The sequence below is a fragment of the Chiloscyllium punctatum genome, chromosome 5, assembly GCF_047496795.1.
Source record: "Chiloscyllium punctatum isolate Juve2018m chromosome 5, sChiPun1.3, whole genome shotgun sequence".
Lineage (NCBI taxonomy): Eukaryota > Metazoa > Chordata > Chondrichthyes > Orectolobiformes > Hemiscylliidae > Chiloscyllium > Chiloscyllium punctatum.
In genome coordinates, this window is record NC_092743.1 from 67,793,703 (window position 1) to 67,814,180 (window position 20,478).

Consider the following 20,478-nt stretch of genomic DNA (forward strand, 5'->3'; position numbering starts at 1 on the left):
GTTCTTTCTGATTCTGCTTTCTGTCCTTGAATCAAAATCCTTCCTTACTAATGCCTTATGTCATTCTTTATTATCAAGGCTAACGTGCCCTCTAAACCTCACTTATCTATTTGCCTATCTTTTCAAAACATGAAATACCTGGAAATATTTAATTTCCAGGCTTTGTTACCACGAACTCAGAGACTGAAAACACATTCACTTATATGAAGTTAATATTGAGTTACACATAATTCTCTTTGCAACTTAACGGGTAGCAGGAGAGGCCCCCAAGATGTAGCTCAGTAGATTTAACCCTGCAGAGTTGAAAGGTGGGATTGCCTCCTTCAGGACCCCTGTATGTCAGAGGACCCCCTCACATTGGCAACATCTTGATGATGAATGGGAATCCCACTTGCTTATTTAAAGGGTCAGCACCTGATAAACTAAAGTGGGCAAGCCAGCTAAGTAGAGATGGGTGCACTATCGACATTTGCACTTTGGTAGGGAGCTGGTACTTGGTGTAAGATTCGGCTCTTAGTTTCTTCCTATCACAGTCTGCTGAACTTACTCAAAATGCTACTATTCTTAGTCCCATAATGTTTCACTGCAAGTATTTATTTTCATTGGAAATCTTGAATCTCTTTAGTTTAAAGCTCTATAACCCAAATTTTATAATTTTGACATTTCTCCTATCTGTGTTTAAAGGAAGCTAGATGTACCCGAATGAAGAAATGTTATATCATTATCATATTTCATTGCTCATTTCCTGCCTTCCTCAAACAGCCTTCGGTGTCACAGTCCCTTGTGTTCTATTTTGTGACTTGTCTCCCTTCAGTTTTTCTCCTTGATCTCACAGGTAGTTGGTGCATTATACATGCAGAACAACACCAGTGTTAGGGAACTTCTCAATCACAAATCCTGTTAACAAAAACAGAATTCCTTTAAGTAATAAAAAAACTCACATTATTGACTAGCCTGCTGATAAAGGGAGCTAAAGAATGCTGATAGCATGGGTACACATAAAAATCATTTAAGACCAAACAACATGAATTTAACATGCAGCTGGCAGAACAATGAATGGGTTAGGACTGCTTACATACTGCAATGACCGTGTCCATTTTGAGGGATTAGCCAATCAAACCTCACTTGTGTTCTTGAGCCGTGCACTCAGCAGGTGATGATTACTAATAACAATGCAAAGATCTTCCTCTCCAGAATGCCCATAAGAGTTTAATATCTTTCTATAGCACACAAGGTCCTGTCAGAGGTGCAACCTCTGCATATTCACTAGCAGTGACTTTTCCACCTATGTAATGAAAAATATTTCTCTTCTTTACCAATTAATTCACTTGCATGGACTATGTCAGGTAGGTATCTAACCTGTGTGGATCACCAATTCAAGGCATTGATTAAGCTGCACCTATTTATAAGATTTAAGGAAAATTGGCCAGGTCACAGTGGAGTTGAAGAGTGAGCAGAGGTAGTGCATTGCAAGATTCAAGTACTTCAGGTCACTTTTACAAGCAGTTCTTGAAGTAGGTGCATGCACTCATTTCAATATTTCAATCCCAGAAATGGCCATCTGAGGAAAGGCTGTATTGAATGTTGCTGTGGTCTGGGCATGTGTACAATTCAGAAATTCAGATGCTAAATTTGACATTATTGCACACATTTTATTCAGATATTTCAATAATATTTAATTGAAAATGCACTTGACAAATTTTTTATAGCTCATTGAAGGCAGTTAAGGGCAAGCAGGTTAAGAAAAACCTGGAAATCAGATGTGGGTTGAATCATATTGTGATCCCTTCACTTCCCACTTTCTCCCCAGGATGGTTTGGGAAACTAGGATCTTTCACACAAATAATTAAGAAGTTACAGTTAAGCCGATTCTGAGGTCCTTTAGCACTGAATCCCAGATTTTCCAGCTATGGAACCTGTTTTCAGCAACTATCTAGGATCACTAAGAAAACAGAAACAGCTTCTGAAGTGAAACAAACACATTGGAAAGTTTTGATTAGTTATCTTGAAGTGATCTAGCCATAACATTGAGATCACTGGACTTTCTGTGTCAGATAGTGCTTTCATTTCTTGACAGATGACTGCCATCTTCTTGAAAGGCATCTCTCCTAAGCATTTCATTCAACTTCAGCAGTAGTTCTTTAGGACCAGTCTTCACCATGGTTGTATCTCCAAATTCCACTACTGCTGAGGGACAAGAGTAGAGGCAATGCCACTGCCAATTGTACGAGTTACAGTGCCACATTTGAGTTCCTAGTCTGGGACTCGTCTACCTCCATCTGCTTTCTTAATTTTGTTTTATTCTTTTGTTCTTTTGCTTTCTTTCCTCTTTTCTTTCATTTTAAGGCCTTTTAAGGCAATGGCAGCAGGAGAAAGCAAGTGAGCATTGTTGAGTAGAGAGAGAGAGAGGGCTCCCCATGGCTACAGGAGAGAGCAGGATCCGATAGCATGGAGGGAAGAGCGAGCCAGTTGTTCAAGATGGTGACACTGGCACAGTAGGCTCGTGTGCTCCAGGCCGGCCACATTCGTCTTTTTCCCTTCTCTCGTGTTCTCTTCATTTTTTACTTACCTTCTGGAGTCCTGGAGGAAGTGCAGCAGTGACATTGGTGTCACAAAGAGCATGGTAACAGCTGTGGGCCCGGAGCAATGTTGACTGGAGTTCCGGTGCAGGGGAAGCAACTTTGGGCCTGGGGTGGTGTCGGCTAGAGGTCAGGTGCATGTGGGCCTGAGCCCAGTGCGGGTAGAGTGAGCCCAAAGTGTTGATTCCCTGGCATCTGCGGCATTGATAGCAGGAATCTCGAGGTTTCCTGGTGAGTGAGCGAAAGTGGAGGAGACTGAGCCTTTATAGGGATTGCACTTTGGAAAGTTTCTTTAACTTTGAACTTTATTCCTTATTTTTCCACTTATTATTAGGAAGGACTGTGATGTTAACTTTCAACTTTGTATCTTTATTTTCCTACTTATACTAGGAACAACAGTAATGCTTTACCTTTACTTTTCTATGTTACTTCTTGTACCCCAGTTTGTACCTAAGTAACTGTGTACCGAAAATGATGTCATCTGTGGCGACATTGTACACTTACCATTAACAGTGGCACCAACTGCTTTCTGCTTAGCCCTATAGAGTAGATGGGATAAACACCAAATATCCAATTGGGAGACAACATGCACACAATATAGTTAACATATAGAGGATTAGCGCTCTCAACAGCTCTAAGCATCAATGACCTGAAGCTTCAGGATCCTCTGTCAGGTAATTGACAACACCTCCAGTCTCCTGGAGCAAGACATCTTTTCTATGTGGGCAGGCACTACTGGTTAACTGTATGATGTAATCACTGGAAGACATTTTCCATCTCTCACTAAGTTGTGTGCTCTTCTCCAGCCTGAAGCTGTAGTATGAACATTCTGATTGACTTTTACAGATTGGAGGAAGGACACACGTGTTGGGTGACTGTGAAGCATGAACGTGAGAGAGCAATAGGCTTATGAAGAGTGTTGCTCAGATGGATATATCAGGTGTAAGGAAAAAGAGCAATGAGTGGATTTTCATGGACTGTTGACTTGAACCCTGCTATTGTAGGAAATGTTTGAGCATGGGTTTTGGTACTGTTGTGAATGGGATAGGTGGAATGTGCTGATAGTCAAGCCCCATTACACCACGATTTGCATGATTAGTGTAAATGTCCTGATTCATTCACCAAAACAGTGAATGGTTTCTCTTTGTTGCTGCTAGCCAGAATAAAAAGATTTCCTTTGTTTTAAGTGAACTCATATTATGTTCCTTAATAAAAGAAAACTCATTTCCAAAGCAACTGGCCACACTGGTTAACAACTAAACTACAGTATGAAATTGGAACTACATCCCTTTTCAATCCCAACACGAAACACACATGGTAGTTTTCAAAAGGCAAAAGCAGAACACCCTTTTGGCCAATAGCCTGAATAACAAAAAGATAGAATTTGACAAGTTATCACAGCTCACGGGTTTCTGATTGAGAAAATCAAATCAGCTGTAGACTGATCAAGGAGAACATGAGGACTGCAGATGCTGGAGATCAGAGTCGAAAAGTGTGGCACTGGAAAAGCACAGCAGGTCCTGCAGCATCCAAGGAGCAGGAAAATCAACACTTCAGGCATAAGCCCTTCAGCAGGAATGTGGGGGGGATGGGGGCTGAGAGATAAATAGGAGAATGGGGGTAGGCAGGGGGGAAAGTAGCTGGGAAAGTGATAGATAGATGGAGGTGGGGGCTAATGGTGCTAGGTCAGTGGGGAGGGTGGAGCAGATAGGTGGGAAGGAAGATGGACGGGTGGGACAGTTCAAGAGGGTGGTGCCAAGTTGGAGGATTGGATCTGGGATGAGGTGAGGGGAGGGGAGTTGAGGAAACTGGTGAAACCAACACTGATGCCGTGTGGTTGGAGGGTCCCATGGTGGAAGATGAGGCATTCTTCCTACAGGTATTGGGTGGTTTGGATTTGGTGGTGGAGGAGACTGAGGACTTGCATGTCCTTGGCAGATTGGCAGTGTAGGTTGAAGTGGTTGGCCATAGGGAAATTGAGTTGTTTGGTGCATGTATCCCAGAGATGTTCCCTGAAATGTTCTACAAGTTGGTGTCCTGTCTTCCCAATGTAGAGGAGACCACATCAAGAGCAATGGACACTGTAGATGAGGTGTTAGGATGTGCAGGAGAATCTCTGCCGGATGTTGAAGGATCCTCTGGGGCTTTGGACGGAGGTGAGGAGGGAGGTGTGAATACAAGTTTTACACTTCTTGCGGTGGCAAGGGAAGGTGCCTGAATTGAAGGGTGGGTTGTGGGGGGAGGGTTGTGGACCTAAAGAGGGAGTCATAGAGGGAATTATCTCTGCGAAATGCTGATGGGGTGGGGAGGGAAATATATCTCTGGTGGTGGGGTCTGATTGTAAGTGGCGGAAATGGCAGAGAATAATGCATTGCATCCATAAATTAGTGGGGTAGATAATGCATTGTATCTAAAGATTAGTGAGCTGTAGACAGATGACAGATCTTCTAAACAAGCTTTGGTTTAGCCTTTGGACAGGGTAGTGCTAAGTATTTGAAAATTATCACAGTTCAGCTTCTCATGATTTATAAGGTAATCAAAATTTTGAGATGTAGAAACTTTATCAGATACACAATTACTTCAACTAAGAAAGAGAGACAGAGACAGAGAGTGACAGAGTGAGAGACAGAGACTTGCAACTTTTACTGAAAGCTTTGGATGTAATTTTATTTCCTTGTTAGGTTTTTGAAACAGAAATGCAAGACGAGAAAAGAACATAGAACATTACAGGCCCTTCAGCCCTCAATGTTATGCCGACCTGTGGAACCAATCTGAAGCCCATCTTATCTACACTATTCCATTCTCATCCATATGCCTATCCAATGACCATTTAAATGCCCTTAACGTTGGAGAGTTTACTACTGTTGCAGGAAGTGTGTTCCACGCCCCTGCTGCGCTCTGAATAAAGAAACTACTTCTGACATCTGTCCTATACCTATCACTGTTAAATTTAAAGCTTTGTCCCCTCGTGCTAGCCATCACCATCTGAGGAAAAAGCCTCTCACTGTCCACCCTATCTAACCCTCTGATTATCTGATATGTCTCCATTAAGTCACCTCTCAACCTTCTTCTCTCTAATGAAAACAGCCTCAAGTCCCTCAGCCTTTCCTGGTCAATCCTTCCCTCTATACCAGACAATATTCTTGTAAATCTCCTCTGAACCCTTTCCAAAGCTTCCACATCCTGCCTATAATGCAGTGACCAGAACTGTACGCAATACTCCAAATGTGACCACATCAGAGTTTTGTACAGCTGCAGCATGATCTCATGGTTCCGAAACTCAATCTCTACCAATAAAAGCTAATACTTCGTAAGCCTTCTTAACAACCCTATCAACCTGGGGGGGCAACCTTCAAGGATCTATGTACCTGGACACTGAGACCTCTCTGCTCATATACACTACCAAGAATCTCACTGTTAGCCCAGTACTCTGCATTCCTGTTACTCCTTACAAAGTGAATCACTTCATTCTTGTCCGCATTTGCCACCTCTTAGCCCAGCTCTGCCGCTTACCTATGTCTTTCTGTAACCTGCAACACCCTTCATCAGTATCCACAACTCTACCAATCTTAGTCTCATCCACAAATTTACCAATCCATCCTCCTATACCCTCATCCAGGTCATTTACATAAATGACAAACAACAGTGGACCCAAAACAGATCTTTGCAGTACCCCAATAGTAACTGAACCCCAGGATGAATATTTCCCATCAACCACCATCGTCTGTCTTCTTTCAGCTAGTCAGTTTCTGATCCACACCACTAAATCACCCTCAATCCCATGTCTCCAGTATTTTTTCATATAAAATCCCTACAGTGTGGAAACAGACCCTTCGGCCCAACAAGTCCACATCAACACTCTGAAGAGTAACCCACCCAGACCTATTCCCCTATATTTAGCCCTGACTAATGCACCTAACCTCGACATCCCAGAACACTATGGGCAATTTAGCATGGCCAATTTATCTAACCTGCACATCTTTAGACTGTGGGAAGAAACCAGAACACCCAGAGGAAACCCACGCAGACACGAGAATGTGGAAACTCCACACAGACAGTCTCCCGAGGTTGGAATCAAACCCAGGTCCTGGTGTTGTGAGGCAGTAGTGCTAACCATTGAGCTACCATGCCGCCCCTCTTTTGTGAAGTCAAGCATGCTAAACACCTTCTTAACCACCTGTCTATCTTTTATTTTTATTTTGTGCAATACCCTAACGTGGGAAACTTATCAAACACCTTACTGAAATCCATATATATCATATCAATTGCTTGACCCTCATCCACCTGCTTGGTCACCTTCTCAAAGGACTCATTCAGGTTTGTGAGGCATGATCCACCCTTCACAAAACTGCGTTGACTATCCCTAATCAGCTTATTCCTTTCTGAATGATTATAAATCCTGTCTCTTTTCCACACTTTACCCATAACCGACATAAGGCTCACAGGTCTCTAATTTTCAGAGTTGTCTCTACTCCCCTTCTTGAACAAAGGAAGAACATTTGCTATCCTCCAGTCTTCTGGCACTATTCCTGTAGACAATGAGAACATAAAGATCAAAGCCAAAAGCTCAGCAATCTCCTCCCTGGCGTCCCAGAGAATCCTAGGATAAATCCCATCTGGCCCAGGGGACTTATCTATTTTCACTCTTTCCAGAAAAGGTTGCTAGGTAACTATCAATGTAAGGGCCCATTGTCTTTTTCAAATGCCAAATTTCCCAGCAATCAAGGACAACAAATCATCTCTTTATCCCATTTCTTACCTCTGTCAAAGCTTTGCTTGGCTAATTTTCCAATGTAACTGAAGTGTTTGTCAGTAGGTAATTCCCAGCCTATCATAAACTGTTGACCTCAGTCCTTGGTAAAACCATGTGTAATCCAGAAATCTAAAGAGTTCAATAGCTTCTAGTTTTTCACATGGTCCAAAAGCATTGGTATGTTGTCCCAACAGTACATAAAAATGCTATGCTGCTCACGTTTTCTGCCTTCAGGTTTTTTTAAAAGAGTTTTGTACGTTGTCTGCTGGATACGAGAGAGAACATTTAACAGGACCTCCATGGATTTTCTCTTCATTCCTGTGGTTGGTGTAGCCTTAAAAATTAAGGTGGTGCTCCATTTTTTTGATCTAAATCATGGTCCTTCTAATTAGAAATCCTTAATTTTGACAAAACAGACATATCATGCACGTAAACTCCGTTATTGGTTGTGAAACTTGGAGACTGGATGTTAGTCAGTTTTTTATGGTAATGCATAAATGTCAGACCAGCCAGTCAGTGCATTGGGTTCTGGCAGGGACGAATATCATTATCAAAATTAAAAGACTCACTGATTAAGCACACATGATAAAATAAATGCTCCAATGGCAATGGATCTCTAATTGATCCATAATGGATGTATTGTCCCCTCAACCAGGTATAAAACACATTCAAACATCTGGTAAACCAACCAAAATGAGTTAGCAAATAGGAATGAGCTTTGAATTGGAACTAATACACTTCTTATGATACAAACCATTTAAAAATTAAGTAATTCTATAATAGTCTAACTTTCCATTCCTGCAGACCCTATCTCTTTTGTATTGCTAAGCAGATTCCACTCTACCAGAACAATAGTTAAAGAAACCTTCAGGCAAAATTGTTTGAAAGTACTGGTTTGAGTTTATTAAGTATTACTGGGTTTTCCCTAAGGATAGTTTTCCCTTTGTTTTCAAAGGAACTCCTATCAAACCTTCATTGTTTTCACTTCGCTGAAACACATTGCCAATTTCAGCCCAACTTTCAGATGCATATATCGTCATAGAGTCATAAAACTAAAGCATTATTTCAAAAATGCAAACTTCCTTAATGATGTTTGTTAAGCACTCTTAGAAAACAGTAACATCTTAAGAATTATTGGAGACAGCTACAAATGGATTTTTTTGTGTATGCCTGTACTCGGATTTTTATGCACACTTTCAAATGTGCATAATCCACAAGAGGAAGCATCTGCGCCACATCTATTTTATCCATACCTTTTATCATCTTGAATATTTGATCGCCCCTCATTCTTCTAAATTCCAAAGAGTATAGGCCTAAACTGTTCAATCACTCTTCTTGCAACAAATCTCTCATCTCTGGAATCAATCCATTGAACTTCTTTTGAACTGCTTCCAATGCCATTATATCTTTTCTCAAATAAGGGGACCAAAACTGTCCAGGTGTGGTCTCACTAATGCCTTTGTATAGTTGCAATAATACTTCCTTACCTTTATATTCTATTGCTTTCGCTATAAAAGCCAACATTCAATTCACTTTCTTTATTATCTACTATACCTGTACACTAGTTTCTGTGAAATGTGAACAGAGACCCAGATCCTTCTGCACGAGAGCACCCTCTGCTCTCCCCATTTAAGTAATAGGTCGTCTTCCCAATTTTTCAACAAAACTGCATGACCTCACACTTATCCATGTAAAACTCCATCTGTTGTATTTTGGCCCAATATCCTATCTGATCTATATCCATTTGTAAGGTTCTTATTTCCTCATTGCAATTTACCGTCCTGCCAATGTCATCTGCAAATTTGGCTATAGAGCCTTCTGTCTCTGTATCCAAGTCATTAATATAGATTGTAAATAGCTGAGGTTCAAGACTGAACCCTCAGGCACCCCACTAGCTGCATCTTGCCATCCAGAAAAAAAAAACATTTATCCCAATTCTCTGTCTTTTGTCCATCAGTGAGTCATCTATCCAAGCTAATAAATTACCACTAATCCCACATGATCCAACCTTGTGAATTCACCTTTTGTGTGGCACCTTATCAAATGTCTTCCAGAGGTCCAGATATATAACATCTACAGAAACCCCATTATTCACTTTACTTGATACATCTTTGAAGAACTGTAGCAAATTAGTCAAACATGATTTGCCTTTCATAAAACCATGCTGACTCTGATAGATAATATTTTGACTTTCCAAGTGTCCAGATATTGTTTCCTGGATAATTGATTCTAACACTTTCCCAAAAACAGATGTTAAACTGATTGGTCTGTAATTTCCTACATATTGCCACCCTCCCTTTTTGAATTAGGGAGTTACATTAGCATTTTTTCCAATCCACTGCGACCTTACCCATGTGCAGGGAATTTTGGAATATTGTACCAAATGGATCCACTATCTCCACTGCCACTTCCTTATTGTCCTTAATTCCCACTATTAACTCTACAGTTTCATCTTCCAAAGCACCAACATTCATGCAACTCTCTTATATACCTGTAGAAGCTTTTGCTATCCATTTTGATTATTTGTTCTAACTTTCTTTGATAATTTCCAGCGTTCTCTGCTTGATTTCAGTATGTTGATCTGTTTAAACATACCTTTTTGATTGGAATTTCTGAACATGATTCTTGTCAGCTTCAGGACTGCAATATTGGTTAATAGTTTCTTGTATTGGTTACTCCACAAGCAAGCCTAGTCTCTTCAGGAGTGTGACCGTATTGCCCAAAATCTGATGAGATGAATGTATAACCTGGCTGTAACATTAGAAAACCTTGCATTTTGACCTATGAGCCCAGATCAAGGGACCAAATGTATATTATGATCTAATGAAGGGCAGTAACTTTTTAAAAATAGTAGACAAATTGAGATATCCAGCAACTCAAAAGGAGAAGAAAATCACATTTTACAGTTTTAAACAAAACAGCAATAGACTTTGCAATACAAAGTTAGAAGTGTAATACTAAATACTATATACGCAGAAAATTTATATTCTCACATCCAGATTTAATATGAGATAAACATGGATAAGAGACTTACTATGATCAAACTCCCCAAAGAGCACATCTTACATGACACCTACTACATTCACTTCCTTCTTAACTTTCTCCTCCACTACCAAGACGACTGCTCAGTTTTTCATCTGATAAGTGGCGCAAAGAGTTTTTATCTCTCAGAGAAAGGATGTGCAGCAGGTAGGACACAATCATTAACTGGGCAATGCAAGGTTCCTCCCAAGCAAATATGGCACTGGAAAGCCATGCTTGTTAGTACAGGTGCAGTGCTCTATAATATTTCTTACAGTAGCATGACTCTTTTTGAATGCATGTTATATGTATGTGCACATCCTGAGCAGGTTCATGAGCTGTATGTGGATTCATCTTGCCACTGAGTAACCATCTTTGGATGTTGCTAATTGCCATAGTCAAATGAGTCAAATACAGTTGTCAGGAGATTGCAGAGTGAAGAAATCTTGACTACTACACGAGTTATTTGCTATTGACCCGCTTTGACACACTATTTGTGGTCATACATTAACTGCATATGACAGGTTGAAATCCCTTTCAGTTCAGGAAATACCTGATTTGAATTACAGATTGTACAAAGCAATGGCAACTTGCACAATGTAAAGTCTGCTATCTGTGCAAATTCCTGTGGTCACTCTCCCAGTTTGAGCCTGACAAGAAGGAATGAGATTAAACTATCTGTGTGTCGCAAACCACAGTCACATCGGGCAGCAGTGCACTGAAATGAAGTTAAAAAAATATTGCTGCCGTCTCCAGGAGCAGCATAGAAAGAGCCACCTGCATTATAGTTAAGAACCATGGTCACTTTGACAACTATTGACAAAACAGACCTCATCTAAGCTGCTTTGAGGTTTTAGTTGTAGTTGCTGCAATGATCAGATTTCAATCAAAACCTCATCATGCTTTTATTTCAAGCACTGGCTATCTTCAAAATTGAGGTAGGAGAATTGTCCCCAAAGACCCTCAGCAGATAAGACCTCCTGTTAACATCCTTTCTCTCTCTTTTCCCTTTTTCCGATAGAGCGACTTTTCATGGCTATTTTTTCTAGTGTGGCCTGGCTTCATTCTCTTTCCCATTTCGTGCTCCATAGGAATCCTACCAGACCATATCTGGAAGAAACTGTTTCCATTTAAATTTTTGAATCAAGAATTTCAACACCAACCAGACCACTCCTCTAGACTATTCAAATATTGCAGTTACATAAACTTTGTTCCTCCAGTCCTGTGCTTTATAAAGGACAGCAAGACTGCATTGCCGTCTCTGGTTTGTCGCCATGTCCTTTGCTCAAGCTCAGGTGGTGTTCTGCTGTTAACGATCCTCCTTAAATGTACTTCACCTGATTTCTTTGGGCCAGCCCCATCTTCTTTTCCCATCTTCCTGTATTTATTCAACTGCCTGTGTGGCAGGTTGTAAATCTGGAGGGCAAGGTCTTAATAGTCTCAATAGTTTCTCTGTCATACTATTCTAAATTAAGTTCTAAGAATAAAGATCCATGGTCAAAGTGCCTGGAGTAACATATGCATGGTAGGGTATTTCTGCTGAAAGCTACCCCTATTTTTGCTTCCAAATGTTCTGCCATTCTCAGCCCATGAATCTCACCTCTAGAAGATCTTTGTACAAGTCACCTACCCACCCACCTTTAGCCTGTGATCTTAGTCTCTGTGATTGCATTCTCACAGCAATGATGCTGCCGAGTGAAGAAGATGTTGATCTTTAAGTTGCTAATAGATCCTGTTGGGAGGGATGCTTTCTCCCAGAAGCCGAATTCTAAATGAAGACTTGCCACTGTTCTCTTCAGTTCCTGCTGAGAAGAAGATGCAGTGAGCTTTTGCCCTAACAGTAAGCAATGTTTCATATGTTATAATGTTAAACACACTAGCTTGTGATTGAATAGTTTGTGTCCATCATTCCTCTCTTCGTGATTGTGTTCAAGGGCCTACATGGTATACAGTGGTTAAAAAAAAATCCACTAGTGATTCTTAATGAGAAGAGGTTCTTCATAAGCAAGATGTAGTTTATTGCATGATAACAATTGAATAAAATTATGTTATTAAATTAGACAGTGTTACTAAGACGACTGAGAGACCTAGGATAAGATCGATCCTCTTTAAGATCGTAAGCTTCTCCACCCAGGTCCTTACAGCACCATTACAGTGGGTGAAACTGGGTGCCATTGCCAACATTAACCCTTTCAGAAACACTGCCTCCTCGACAAAGCATAGGTGTCTTGATATCTTTTCAGGCAGCACACAAAAAACCAGCTAAGCTGAAGACTGACTGAAGACTTCTTGAGTGTAAGATACCCTACTATCAGCATGAATTCAAAAATACATGTACAAATTCTTGTGATTCTTCCAATGAAGGAAGATATTAGTAATACCTAGAGTTTGACATTTTAAATGATATCAAAATTGTTTAATTTTTGAGTGCTTGGGTTTTTATTATAGTACCTAATCTAAAATCTAAATTATTATGCTCCTTCCATAGGAAAGAACAGTTTCAATCAGAAGACAGACAATTGGTGGATTTGGTCTAAGTATAAAGGTGTCTTTTTCAAACGTTATTAGTTCTTTGAAAATGATTTTTATTTAATACCTAGTCCATCCTTTGCAATATTGGCAATATTTTGTGTTGGCAAAAAAGTTCAGAATCGGCTGTGCAGTTAGAATGTCTTTACTTTGCATAATTTCTCAGCTAAAGCACAATTTGCTTCTCTCTCCTCCTCAATCGAGTAACAATTATGGATGTGATGTAAAGGCTGCACACAAAGTCCTGGTCATAAAGCTCATTTAACTCACAGTAGTTGCTATAAAATTCTGCAATCCTTCCCCAAACAATGCAGCTGAGACTTTCAACTGTTCATTGCAAGGAGAAAGTTGATTGAATGCTCAGAGTAGATTTCAATATCATGGGAGTAAATGTTTGTCTTAGGACATGCCCATTAATTTAACAGAGCCCATTGCCCATCTGTTCTGTAAACCAGCAGATTTTCATCCACTGATTAAACCAGACGAGAGATTTGATGGGGTCAATAATTGGTGGGTACTCTGCTTCACCAGATTTTCACCTGTTTGTTAAATGTGTAAAATTGCCTTGTTCTTCCTGTTGAGATTTTCAACAGTTTTAAAGTGAAGTGCAGAATGTTTAGACGGAATTGGAGGAAATACTATTTCACAAAAGGGTGGTAGGGGTTGTGTATGCACTGAGTGGGAGGTTAGTTGAGGCAGGAAACCTCACAACCTTTAAAATGGACTTGAATTAGCATGTGAATGTCATAGCATTCAAGCTTATGGGCCTGGGGTACTTAGCAATGTTTTTATTGGTACAGATTTGATGGGCCAAATGGCCTCTTCTCTGCTGTATGATTCTATGATACCTGTTTTATGCTTGTAATTAACAAGCAGAATAATTTGAATCTTCTTTGAGCTTTACACTTGATATCTTAAGCTGCAGCGACTGATTTGGGATCCTCTCCTACATTTCGATTTGTCTCTCACCCATACTGATTTGAGTAGGTGTATGCCACAATTATTCTGGGCTGAAATCGATGAGCCACCTATGTACAGTTGTTTGGCACCAAGTGCTTATCAGGTCTACATCAAGGAGCACTGGACACCAATATGCTTCAGGTTTCTTTGGTACCTGAAATGGGCTGCCATGCTCCATTTTTCGGCTTCCCATGAGCTAAAATCTATCTGGTGCATTTTTTTTTTCAATCCATAACACTGATATTTTTCATTCCATCTTTAAAAGCTGTTATCTTTGCTTTTACACAATACCATTGGTAATCCCAAAGAAAATGGGCATATTGAGAGAAGTTCATGACTTCAGAGAGTTTAAAGATCTTAAAGGAGGTGGAGCATAATGTCATTGAGTCATCAAGATCAACAGCACAAAAAAAGGCCATTTGGCCCATCAAGTCTGCAAAGATCAAAAACAACCATCTAATTTTCTAATTCTATTTTCAAGCTCTTGGTCCACATCCTTATATGACTTGGCATTGCTAGTGAACATCTAAACACTTATTAAATGTTTTGAGGGTTTCTGCCTTAACCATGCCTACATGCAGTGATTTCTGGATTCCCACCACCCTCTGGATGAAGAAAAATCCTCACATCCCTTAAATTAAACCTATGCCCCTTGGTCATTGATCCCCCCCACCAAGACAAAAGTTTCTTCCTGTATATTCTGTCCATGCTCCTCATAAGTATACTCATCTCAATTGTATCAGCCTCGATTCCAGCATTGAATGATAGGCCATTGTTCACAAGTATTGCTAATCTCATCCCATCTGGGGATCTCCCCCCATCCTGGCCAACAGCCTGCTTCTACGTTCTCCCCAAAATCCACAAACAGGAGTCCCTGGGCAATCCATTATTTCTGCCTGTTCCTGTCCAACAGAGCTTATTTCTTCCTAACTTACCCAGATTTGTTCTCCCCTTATCCAATTCCTCCATACTTACATCTGTGATCATTCTAACACTACATCTTTACCTTCTCTTCACCATGGATATGTGATCCCTCTATATGGCTATCCGTCAGATGTTCTTAGGACTTGTAGCTTGTTCTTGGAAAAAGGGCCCAAACAATCCTCATCCTCTTCTGCCTGGCCAAGCTTGTTCTCACTTTGAACAACTTCTATATCTCCTGTCACTTTCATTAAGCCTACATGGGGCCCCATTTATGCCTGTTAGAACAACACACATTACTCTAGTGTGGCCTAACCAAATTTGCATACAATTCCAGCGTCATCTCCCTACTCTTAAACTTTAAGGCTCATCTAATAGAGGCCAGTATCTCATATGCCTTCTTAACCACTTTTATCTACCTGTTCTGTTACCTTAAGGGACTACTCGACATGCTAAGGAAGTTCCCTCTTGTCCTCTGTTCTTCTTAGGCTCTGACTAATTACCATGAATAAAAATATTGAGATTCTTGTCAAGAATAAGAAAGAATCATACATTAGATATAGATAACTGGGGTCAAATGAATCTCTTGAAGGGTATAAAGAGTGTAGGAGCATTCTTAAGAGGGAAATCTGGAGGACAGAGAAGGGATATGATATAGCTTTGGCAGATAAGATTATGGATAATCCAAAGAGATTCTTAAAGAACATTATGAGTAAAAGAAAGAGAGAATAGGGGCCCTTAAAAATCTACAAGATTGTCTATATGTTGAACCTCAGGTGATGAGAGAGATACTAAATGAATATTTTGTGTCAGTTTCAACTGTAAAGAAAGAAATGGAGGCAAGAGAACTCTTGAAGATATATTGTATTATTTTTTAAAAAGTTCACATTATACAAGATGAAATGCTGGAGGTCTTAGAAAATATAGAGATAGGTAAATTTCTGGGACCTGATCAATGAGGGGCATGGATAGGGTAAGTAGACAATGTCTTTTCCCTGGGGTGAGGGAGTCGAGAACTAGAGGGCATAGGTTTAGGGTTACAGGGGAAAGATGTAAAAGGGACCTAAGGGGCAACTTTTCCGTGTAAAACGTGGTCCGTGAATGGAATGAGTTACCAGCGGATGTGGTGGAGGCTGGTACAATTACAACATTTAAAAAGCATCTGGATGGATATATGAATAGGAAGGGTTCAGAGGGATATGGCACAAATGCTGGCAAATGGGACTAGATTAATTTAGGATATCTGGTCAGCAAGGACAAGTATGGAAGGGTCTGTTTCCATGCTGTAAATCTCTATGACTCTTTGTATCCCAGGACATTGTCAGTAGTTAGGGAAGAAATTGTCTGACTCCTAGCAGGCATATCATCTTTAACCATGGGTGAGGTGCCAGAGGACTGGAAGGTGGCTTAATGTGCCTTTAGTCAAGAAAGGCTGCAATGAGAAGCCTGAGAACTATAGACCTGTGAGCCTACGTTGGTGTTGGGTAAGTTAGAGGAGGTTGAGAAAGATAGGATTTACATACACTTGGAGAAGAAAGGGCTGATTAGGGATATATGAGGAAGTGTGGTAAGTATTGTTTACATGGACTTTGGTAAAACCTTCGACAAGGTTGCGCATGGTAGGTTAATTAGTAAAGTTCAATCACATGGGATCCAGGATGCGCCTAACAATTGGATATAAAATTGCCTTTACGGTGGCAGACAGAGGATGGTGGTGGAGGGTTTTTTTTGGATTGGAGCTCTGTAACCAGCAGTGTTCCACACTGATCGGTACTGGATCTACTTTTGTTTGTCATTTACATAAATGACTTGGATGAGAATATAGGAGGCATGGTTATTAAATTTGGAGATGACACCAAAATTGGTGGTACAGTTGACAGTGAAGAAGGTTATCTAAGCTTCGAAAGGGATCTTGATCAACTGGGTGAATGGGCTGAGGAGTGGCAGATGGAGTTTGATTTGGATAAATGTGAGGTATTGTATTTTGGTAAAACAAAAAAAGGCAGGACTTAGACAATTAATGTTAAGGCCCTGGGTTGTGTTGTTGAACAAACAGACCAAGGGGTTCAGGTACACAATTCTTTGAAATTTGCAATACGGGTTGGCAGTATCATTAAGAAGGCATTTAGCATGATAGTCTGCATTACTCCTTTGAGCCTAGGAGTTGAGATGTCATGTTGAGGTTGAACAGGACATTGGTGAGGCCTCTTCTGGAGTACTTTATGCAGTTCTGGTTACCCTTCTTTAGGAAAGATATTATTAAATTGGAGAGGGTTCAGAAAAGTTTTATCAGGATGTTGCCAAGAACGGAAGATTTGATTTATAAACATAGGTGAGATAGACTGGAATGTCTTTCAGTGTACGACATTGAGTGGTGACATTATAGAGGTTTATAAAATCATGAAGGGCATGGATAATGTGAAAAGTAAGGGTCTTTTCCCTAGATGGGAGAGTTCAAAATTTGGGTGATATTTTTAAGGTCAGATGAAAAAGATTTAAGGAAACCTTTTTACATAGAGAGTGGTTCGTGTGTAGTGGAAGTAGTGGATGCAGATACAGTTCCAACGTTTAAAAGACATTTGGAGGGATATGGGTCAAAAGCAGCGGGTGGACTAGTTTAGTTTGGGAACATGGTTGGCGTGGACTAGTTAGACCAAAGAATCTGTTTCCATTCTGTATGACTCTGTGCATTCCCAGACAGCCACTTGTGCTGTTTTATATGACTTGAAGATGTAGACAATTGCCTCTAACTCAGTCAGACTTCATCTTCTGTAAAGTTTGGATAGAATCATCTGTCATTAACCATTTATATATCACAGTATCTCTTCCAGGTCACAAAAATAACTTCAAAAGTAGTGATCTTATGCACTATTTAACATTTGTAAATTGCACAATGTAACAGTATATGATTAAAAAGCCTGGAAAATGTTAAATAGTGATGTGCAACTAAAGTAAGAAACGCATGAACATTGAAACTACCCTTCTCTGGAAAAGCACAGGGGTGATGCACAGCCTTCCACTAAAAATAGGCATGGAAGTTTTATGGACTGTTGGCACAAATAGGTGTTAGCAAAATTGATAGCTCATTTTTGAAATTATAGGGAAAATGTCGTGCAGAGTAGAATTGAATGTCATGTGTGTTGCACTATTTTCCAAGTTGAATTTAAACTGAGCCCCTGTATTTTTTCCAGTTGTCGATGGTGGTTAAACCTATTTAGAGCTGGTACAATATGGGGAAGCAGAGGGACATATACCCCAATATTCTTATTGTAACAGATCAAAAAGATAAGAAAATACTTTTTTATATGAATCCTAAACATGAACCATCAATTGTTGTATAAGAATAGATGCACTTACTGTATAATGAGTGGGACACTATAATTGAGATTTGGAAGTAATTAAATCAGTGATTTAACTACAAGTAACAAATTTGAAATAAATTCTTACTGACCACAGAAGTAACCCAAAGAAAGTAGTAAACAATCCCAAGTACAGTGAAGATGTGAGATAATGCTGTCAGCAACAGAACTGTTTTAGAGTTTAACTGCATGTCATGAGACATAGGAGCAAAAATAAGGCCATTCAGCCCATCAAGTCTGCTCCATCACTCAAACATAGCTAATAAGTATCTCAGCCCTATTCTACCACATTTTCCCCGTAACCCTTGATCCCCTTGACAATCAAGAACCTATCTCTTTCCCTTTTAAGTATACTCAGTGAAGTGACCTCCCTGTTTCCTCAATGCTACCTGTCCCTCTACTTTGTATTATCTGCAAACATATCCAGAATACCCTCAGTTCCTTCATCTAATCGTTAATGTATTAAGTGAAAAGTTGTGGTCCTAACAGTGAGCCTTGCGAAACACCGCTTATCACTGGCTGCCATCCTGAGAAAGACCCTTTTATCATCACTTTTTGCTTTCTGCCTGACAGCCAAGCTTCTACCCTTGCTTCTAAAATCTTGGGCCCTTATCTTACTCAGTAGCTTCCTGTGCAGCTCCTTGTCAAAGGCCTTCTTGAAGTCCAGAAAGTAACCTCCATTGGCACTCCTTGGCCTAACCTGCTCATTACTTCCTCAAAGAATCCTAGTAGGCATGACCTCCCTGTGATGAAGCCACGTTGATTTTGCCCTATTTTACTGTACACTTCCAAGTACTCAGAAATCTCATTGTTCACAATGGATCCCAGTATCTCGTGGTTAGGCTAATCTGTGTGTAATTTTCTGTCTTTTGCCTTACTCACTTTTTAAACAGGTCTGTCATGTTATCAATTTTCCAGTCCTCTGTGACCCTCCCTAACTCTAGCGATTCCTGAAAGATCACTACTAATACCTCCATTATCTCTTCAGTTCTCCCTTCAAACTCTGAGGTATGGTCCATCTGGTCCAGGCGATTTATCTATCTTCGGGCCATTCAGTTTTCTAGCACCTTTTCCTTGGTGATGGCCACCATACTCTGTTCTCCCCCTGACTCTTTTGAATGTTTTGGATATTACTCTTGCCTTCCACAGAGAAAACTGACACAAAGTAATTATTCAATTATCTTCAGCCATTTCCTTATTCCCCACTATTATCTCTCCAGCATCATTTTTCAGCAGTCCAATGCCCACTTTTGCCTCTCTTTTGCCCTTTATATGCCTGAAGAAACTCTTACAGGCTTCCTTTATATTACTGGCTAGCTTACCCTCATATTTAATCTTCTCCCTTCTGATTTCATTTTTGTTACCATCGGTTGGTCTTTGTAAACTTCCCAATCCTCTGGTTTCCCACTGCCCTTCGCCACATTATATGCTTTCTCTCTTGCTTTTATGCCATTCCTAACTTCCTTAGCCAGTCATGGTTGCCTCATCCTTCCCGTACCATGCTTCTTTTTCCTTGGGATGAATCTCTGCTGTGTCTCCGGAAATACTCCCAGAAACTCCTGCCATTGCTGTTCCACTGTCTTTGCTACTAAGCTCCTCTCCCAGTCAATTCTGCCCAGCTCCTCCCTCATGTTACTCTAGTTGCCCTTATGTCATGTTTTGTCCAGCTTGCCTCTCATTTTAATACTATATCTTGTGATATGATAAAATAAGATCTCTATTGTACATGTACATGTACATGTATCTGATCAGAGAATGTATGGTGAATAGTAACATTACCAGAATTTATGTTAGAATGTCTTAACTGTTAACATAAAGTACAGAAGAAAAGGTCTGTTTCATATCTGACAGATTGACAGTTTTGAATTTGTGTATATAATATATATATTATATATACAAAATGTTAGAGCCAATTTGTTTTTTAATTATTCACCTGGCATCTAATTGTCTTAATATTCACAGAACATGTCAAGACCAACATCATTTTTTTTTTGTGTTTCAGTCAGTTAATTATATTCAGTTAATGAAATTATCTGCATGTATAATTTGCACAGCAAATGCACTAATAAATAATAGCACTATTATTGTTCCACTATTGGATGTTCCATTTGCAAGAATCAAAGAGGAAACAGATGCTCCAGATTGAAATGTAATAGAAATCAGAAATAGCCAATCTTCTGTGATCCCCATACCAATGAATTAGAACTATCTGACGATGAAATGTTTGCTTCTCTGATGCATATTCTTTTGAATACATTTAAATCTTATCCAAGAGGTTTCTCCAGTTTGGGTCAGTGTACATGCCAACATCAGCTATCAATGTGAATACCAAATACCAGTGTACTGCAGCTGATGA

At 39.9% G+C, this 20,478-nt stretch overlaps 1 protein-coding gene across 4 annotated transcripts in view; it reads left to right on the forward strand.

Moving 5' to 3' along the window:
* Positions 1-20,478, forward strand: part of sntg1 (syntrophin, gamma 1) — a 524,044-nt gene that overhangs the window by 374,783 nt on the left and 128,783 nt on the right. For all 4 annotated transcript variants that reach the window (XM_072570506.1, XM_072570505.1, XM_072570504.1 and 1 more), the window contains one exon: positions 12,842-12,898. In XM_072570506.1, the coding sequence (XP_072426607.1) occupies positions 12,842-12,898 (57 nt within the window). The remainder of the gene's footprint in view (positions 1-12,841; positions 12,899-20,478) is intronic.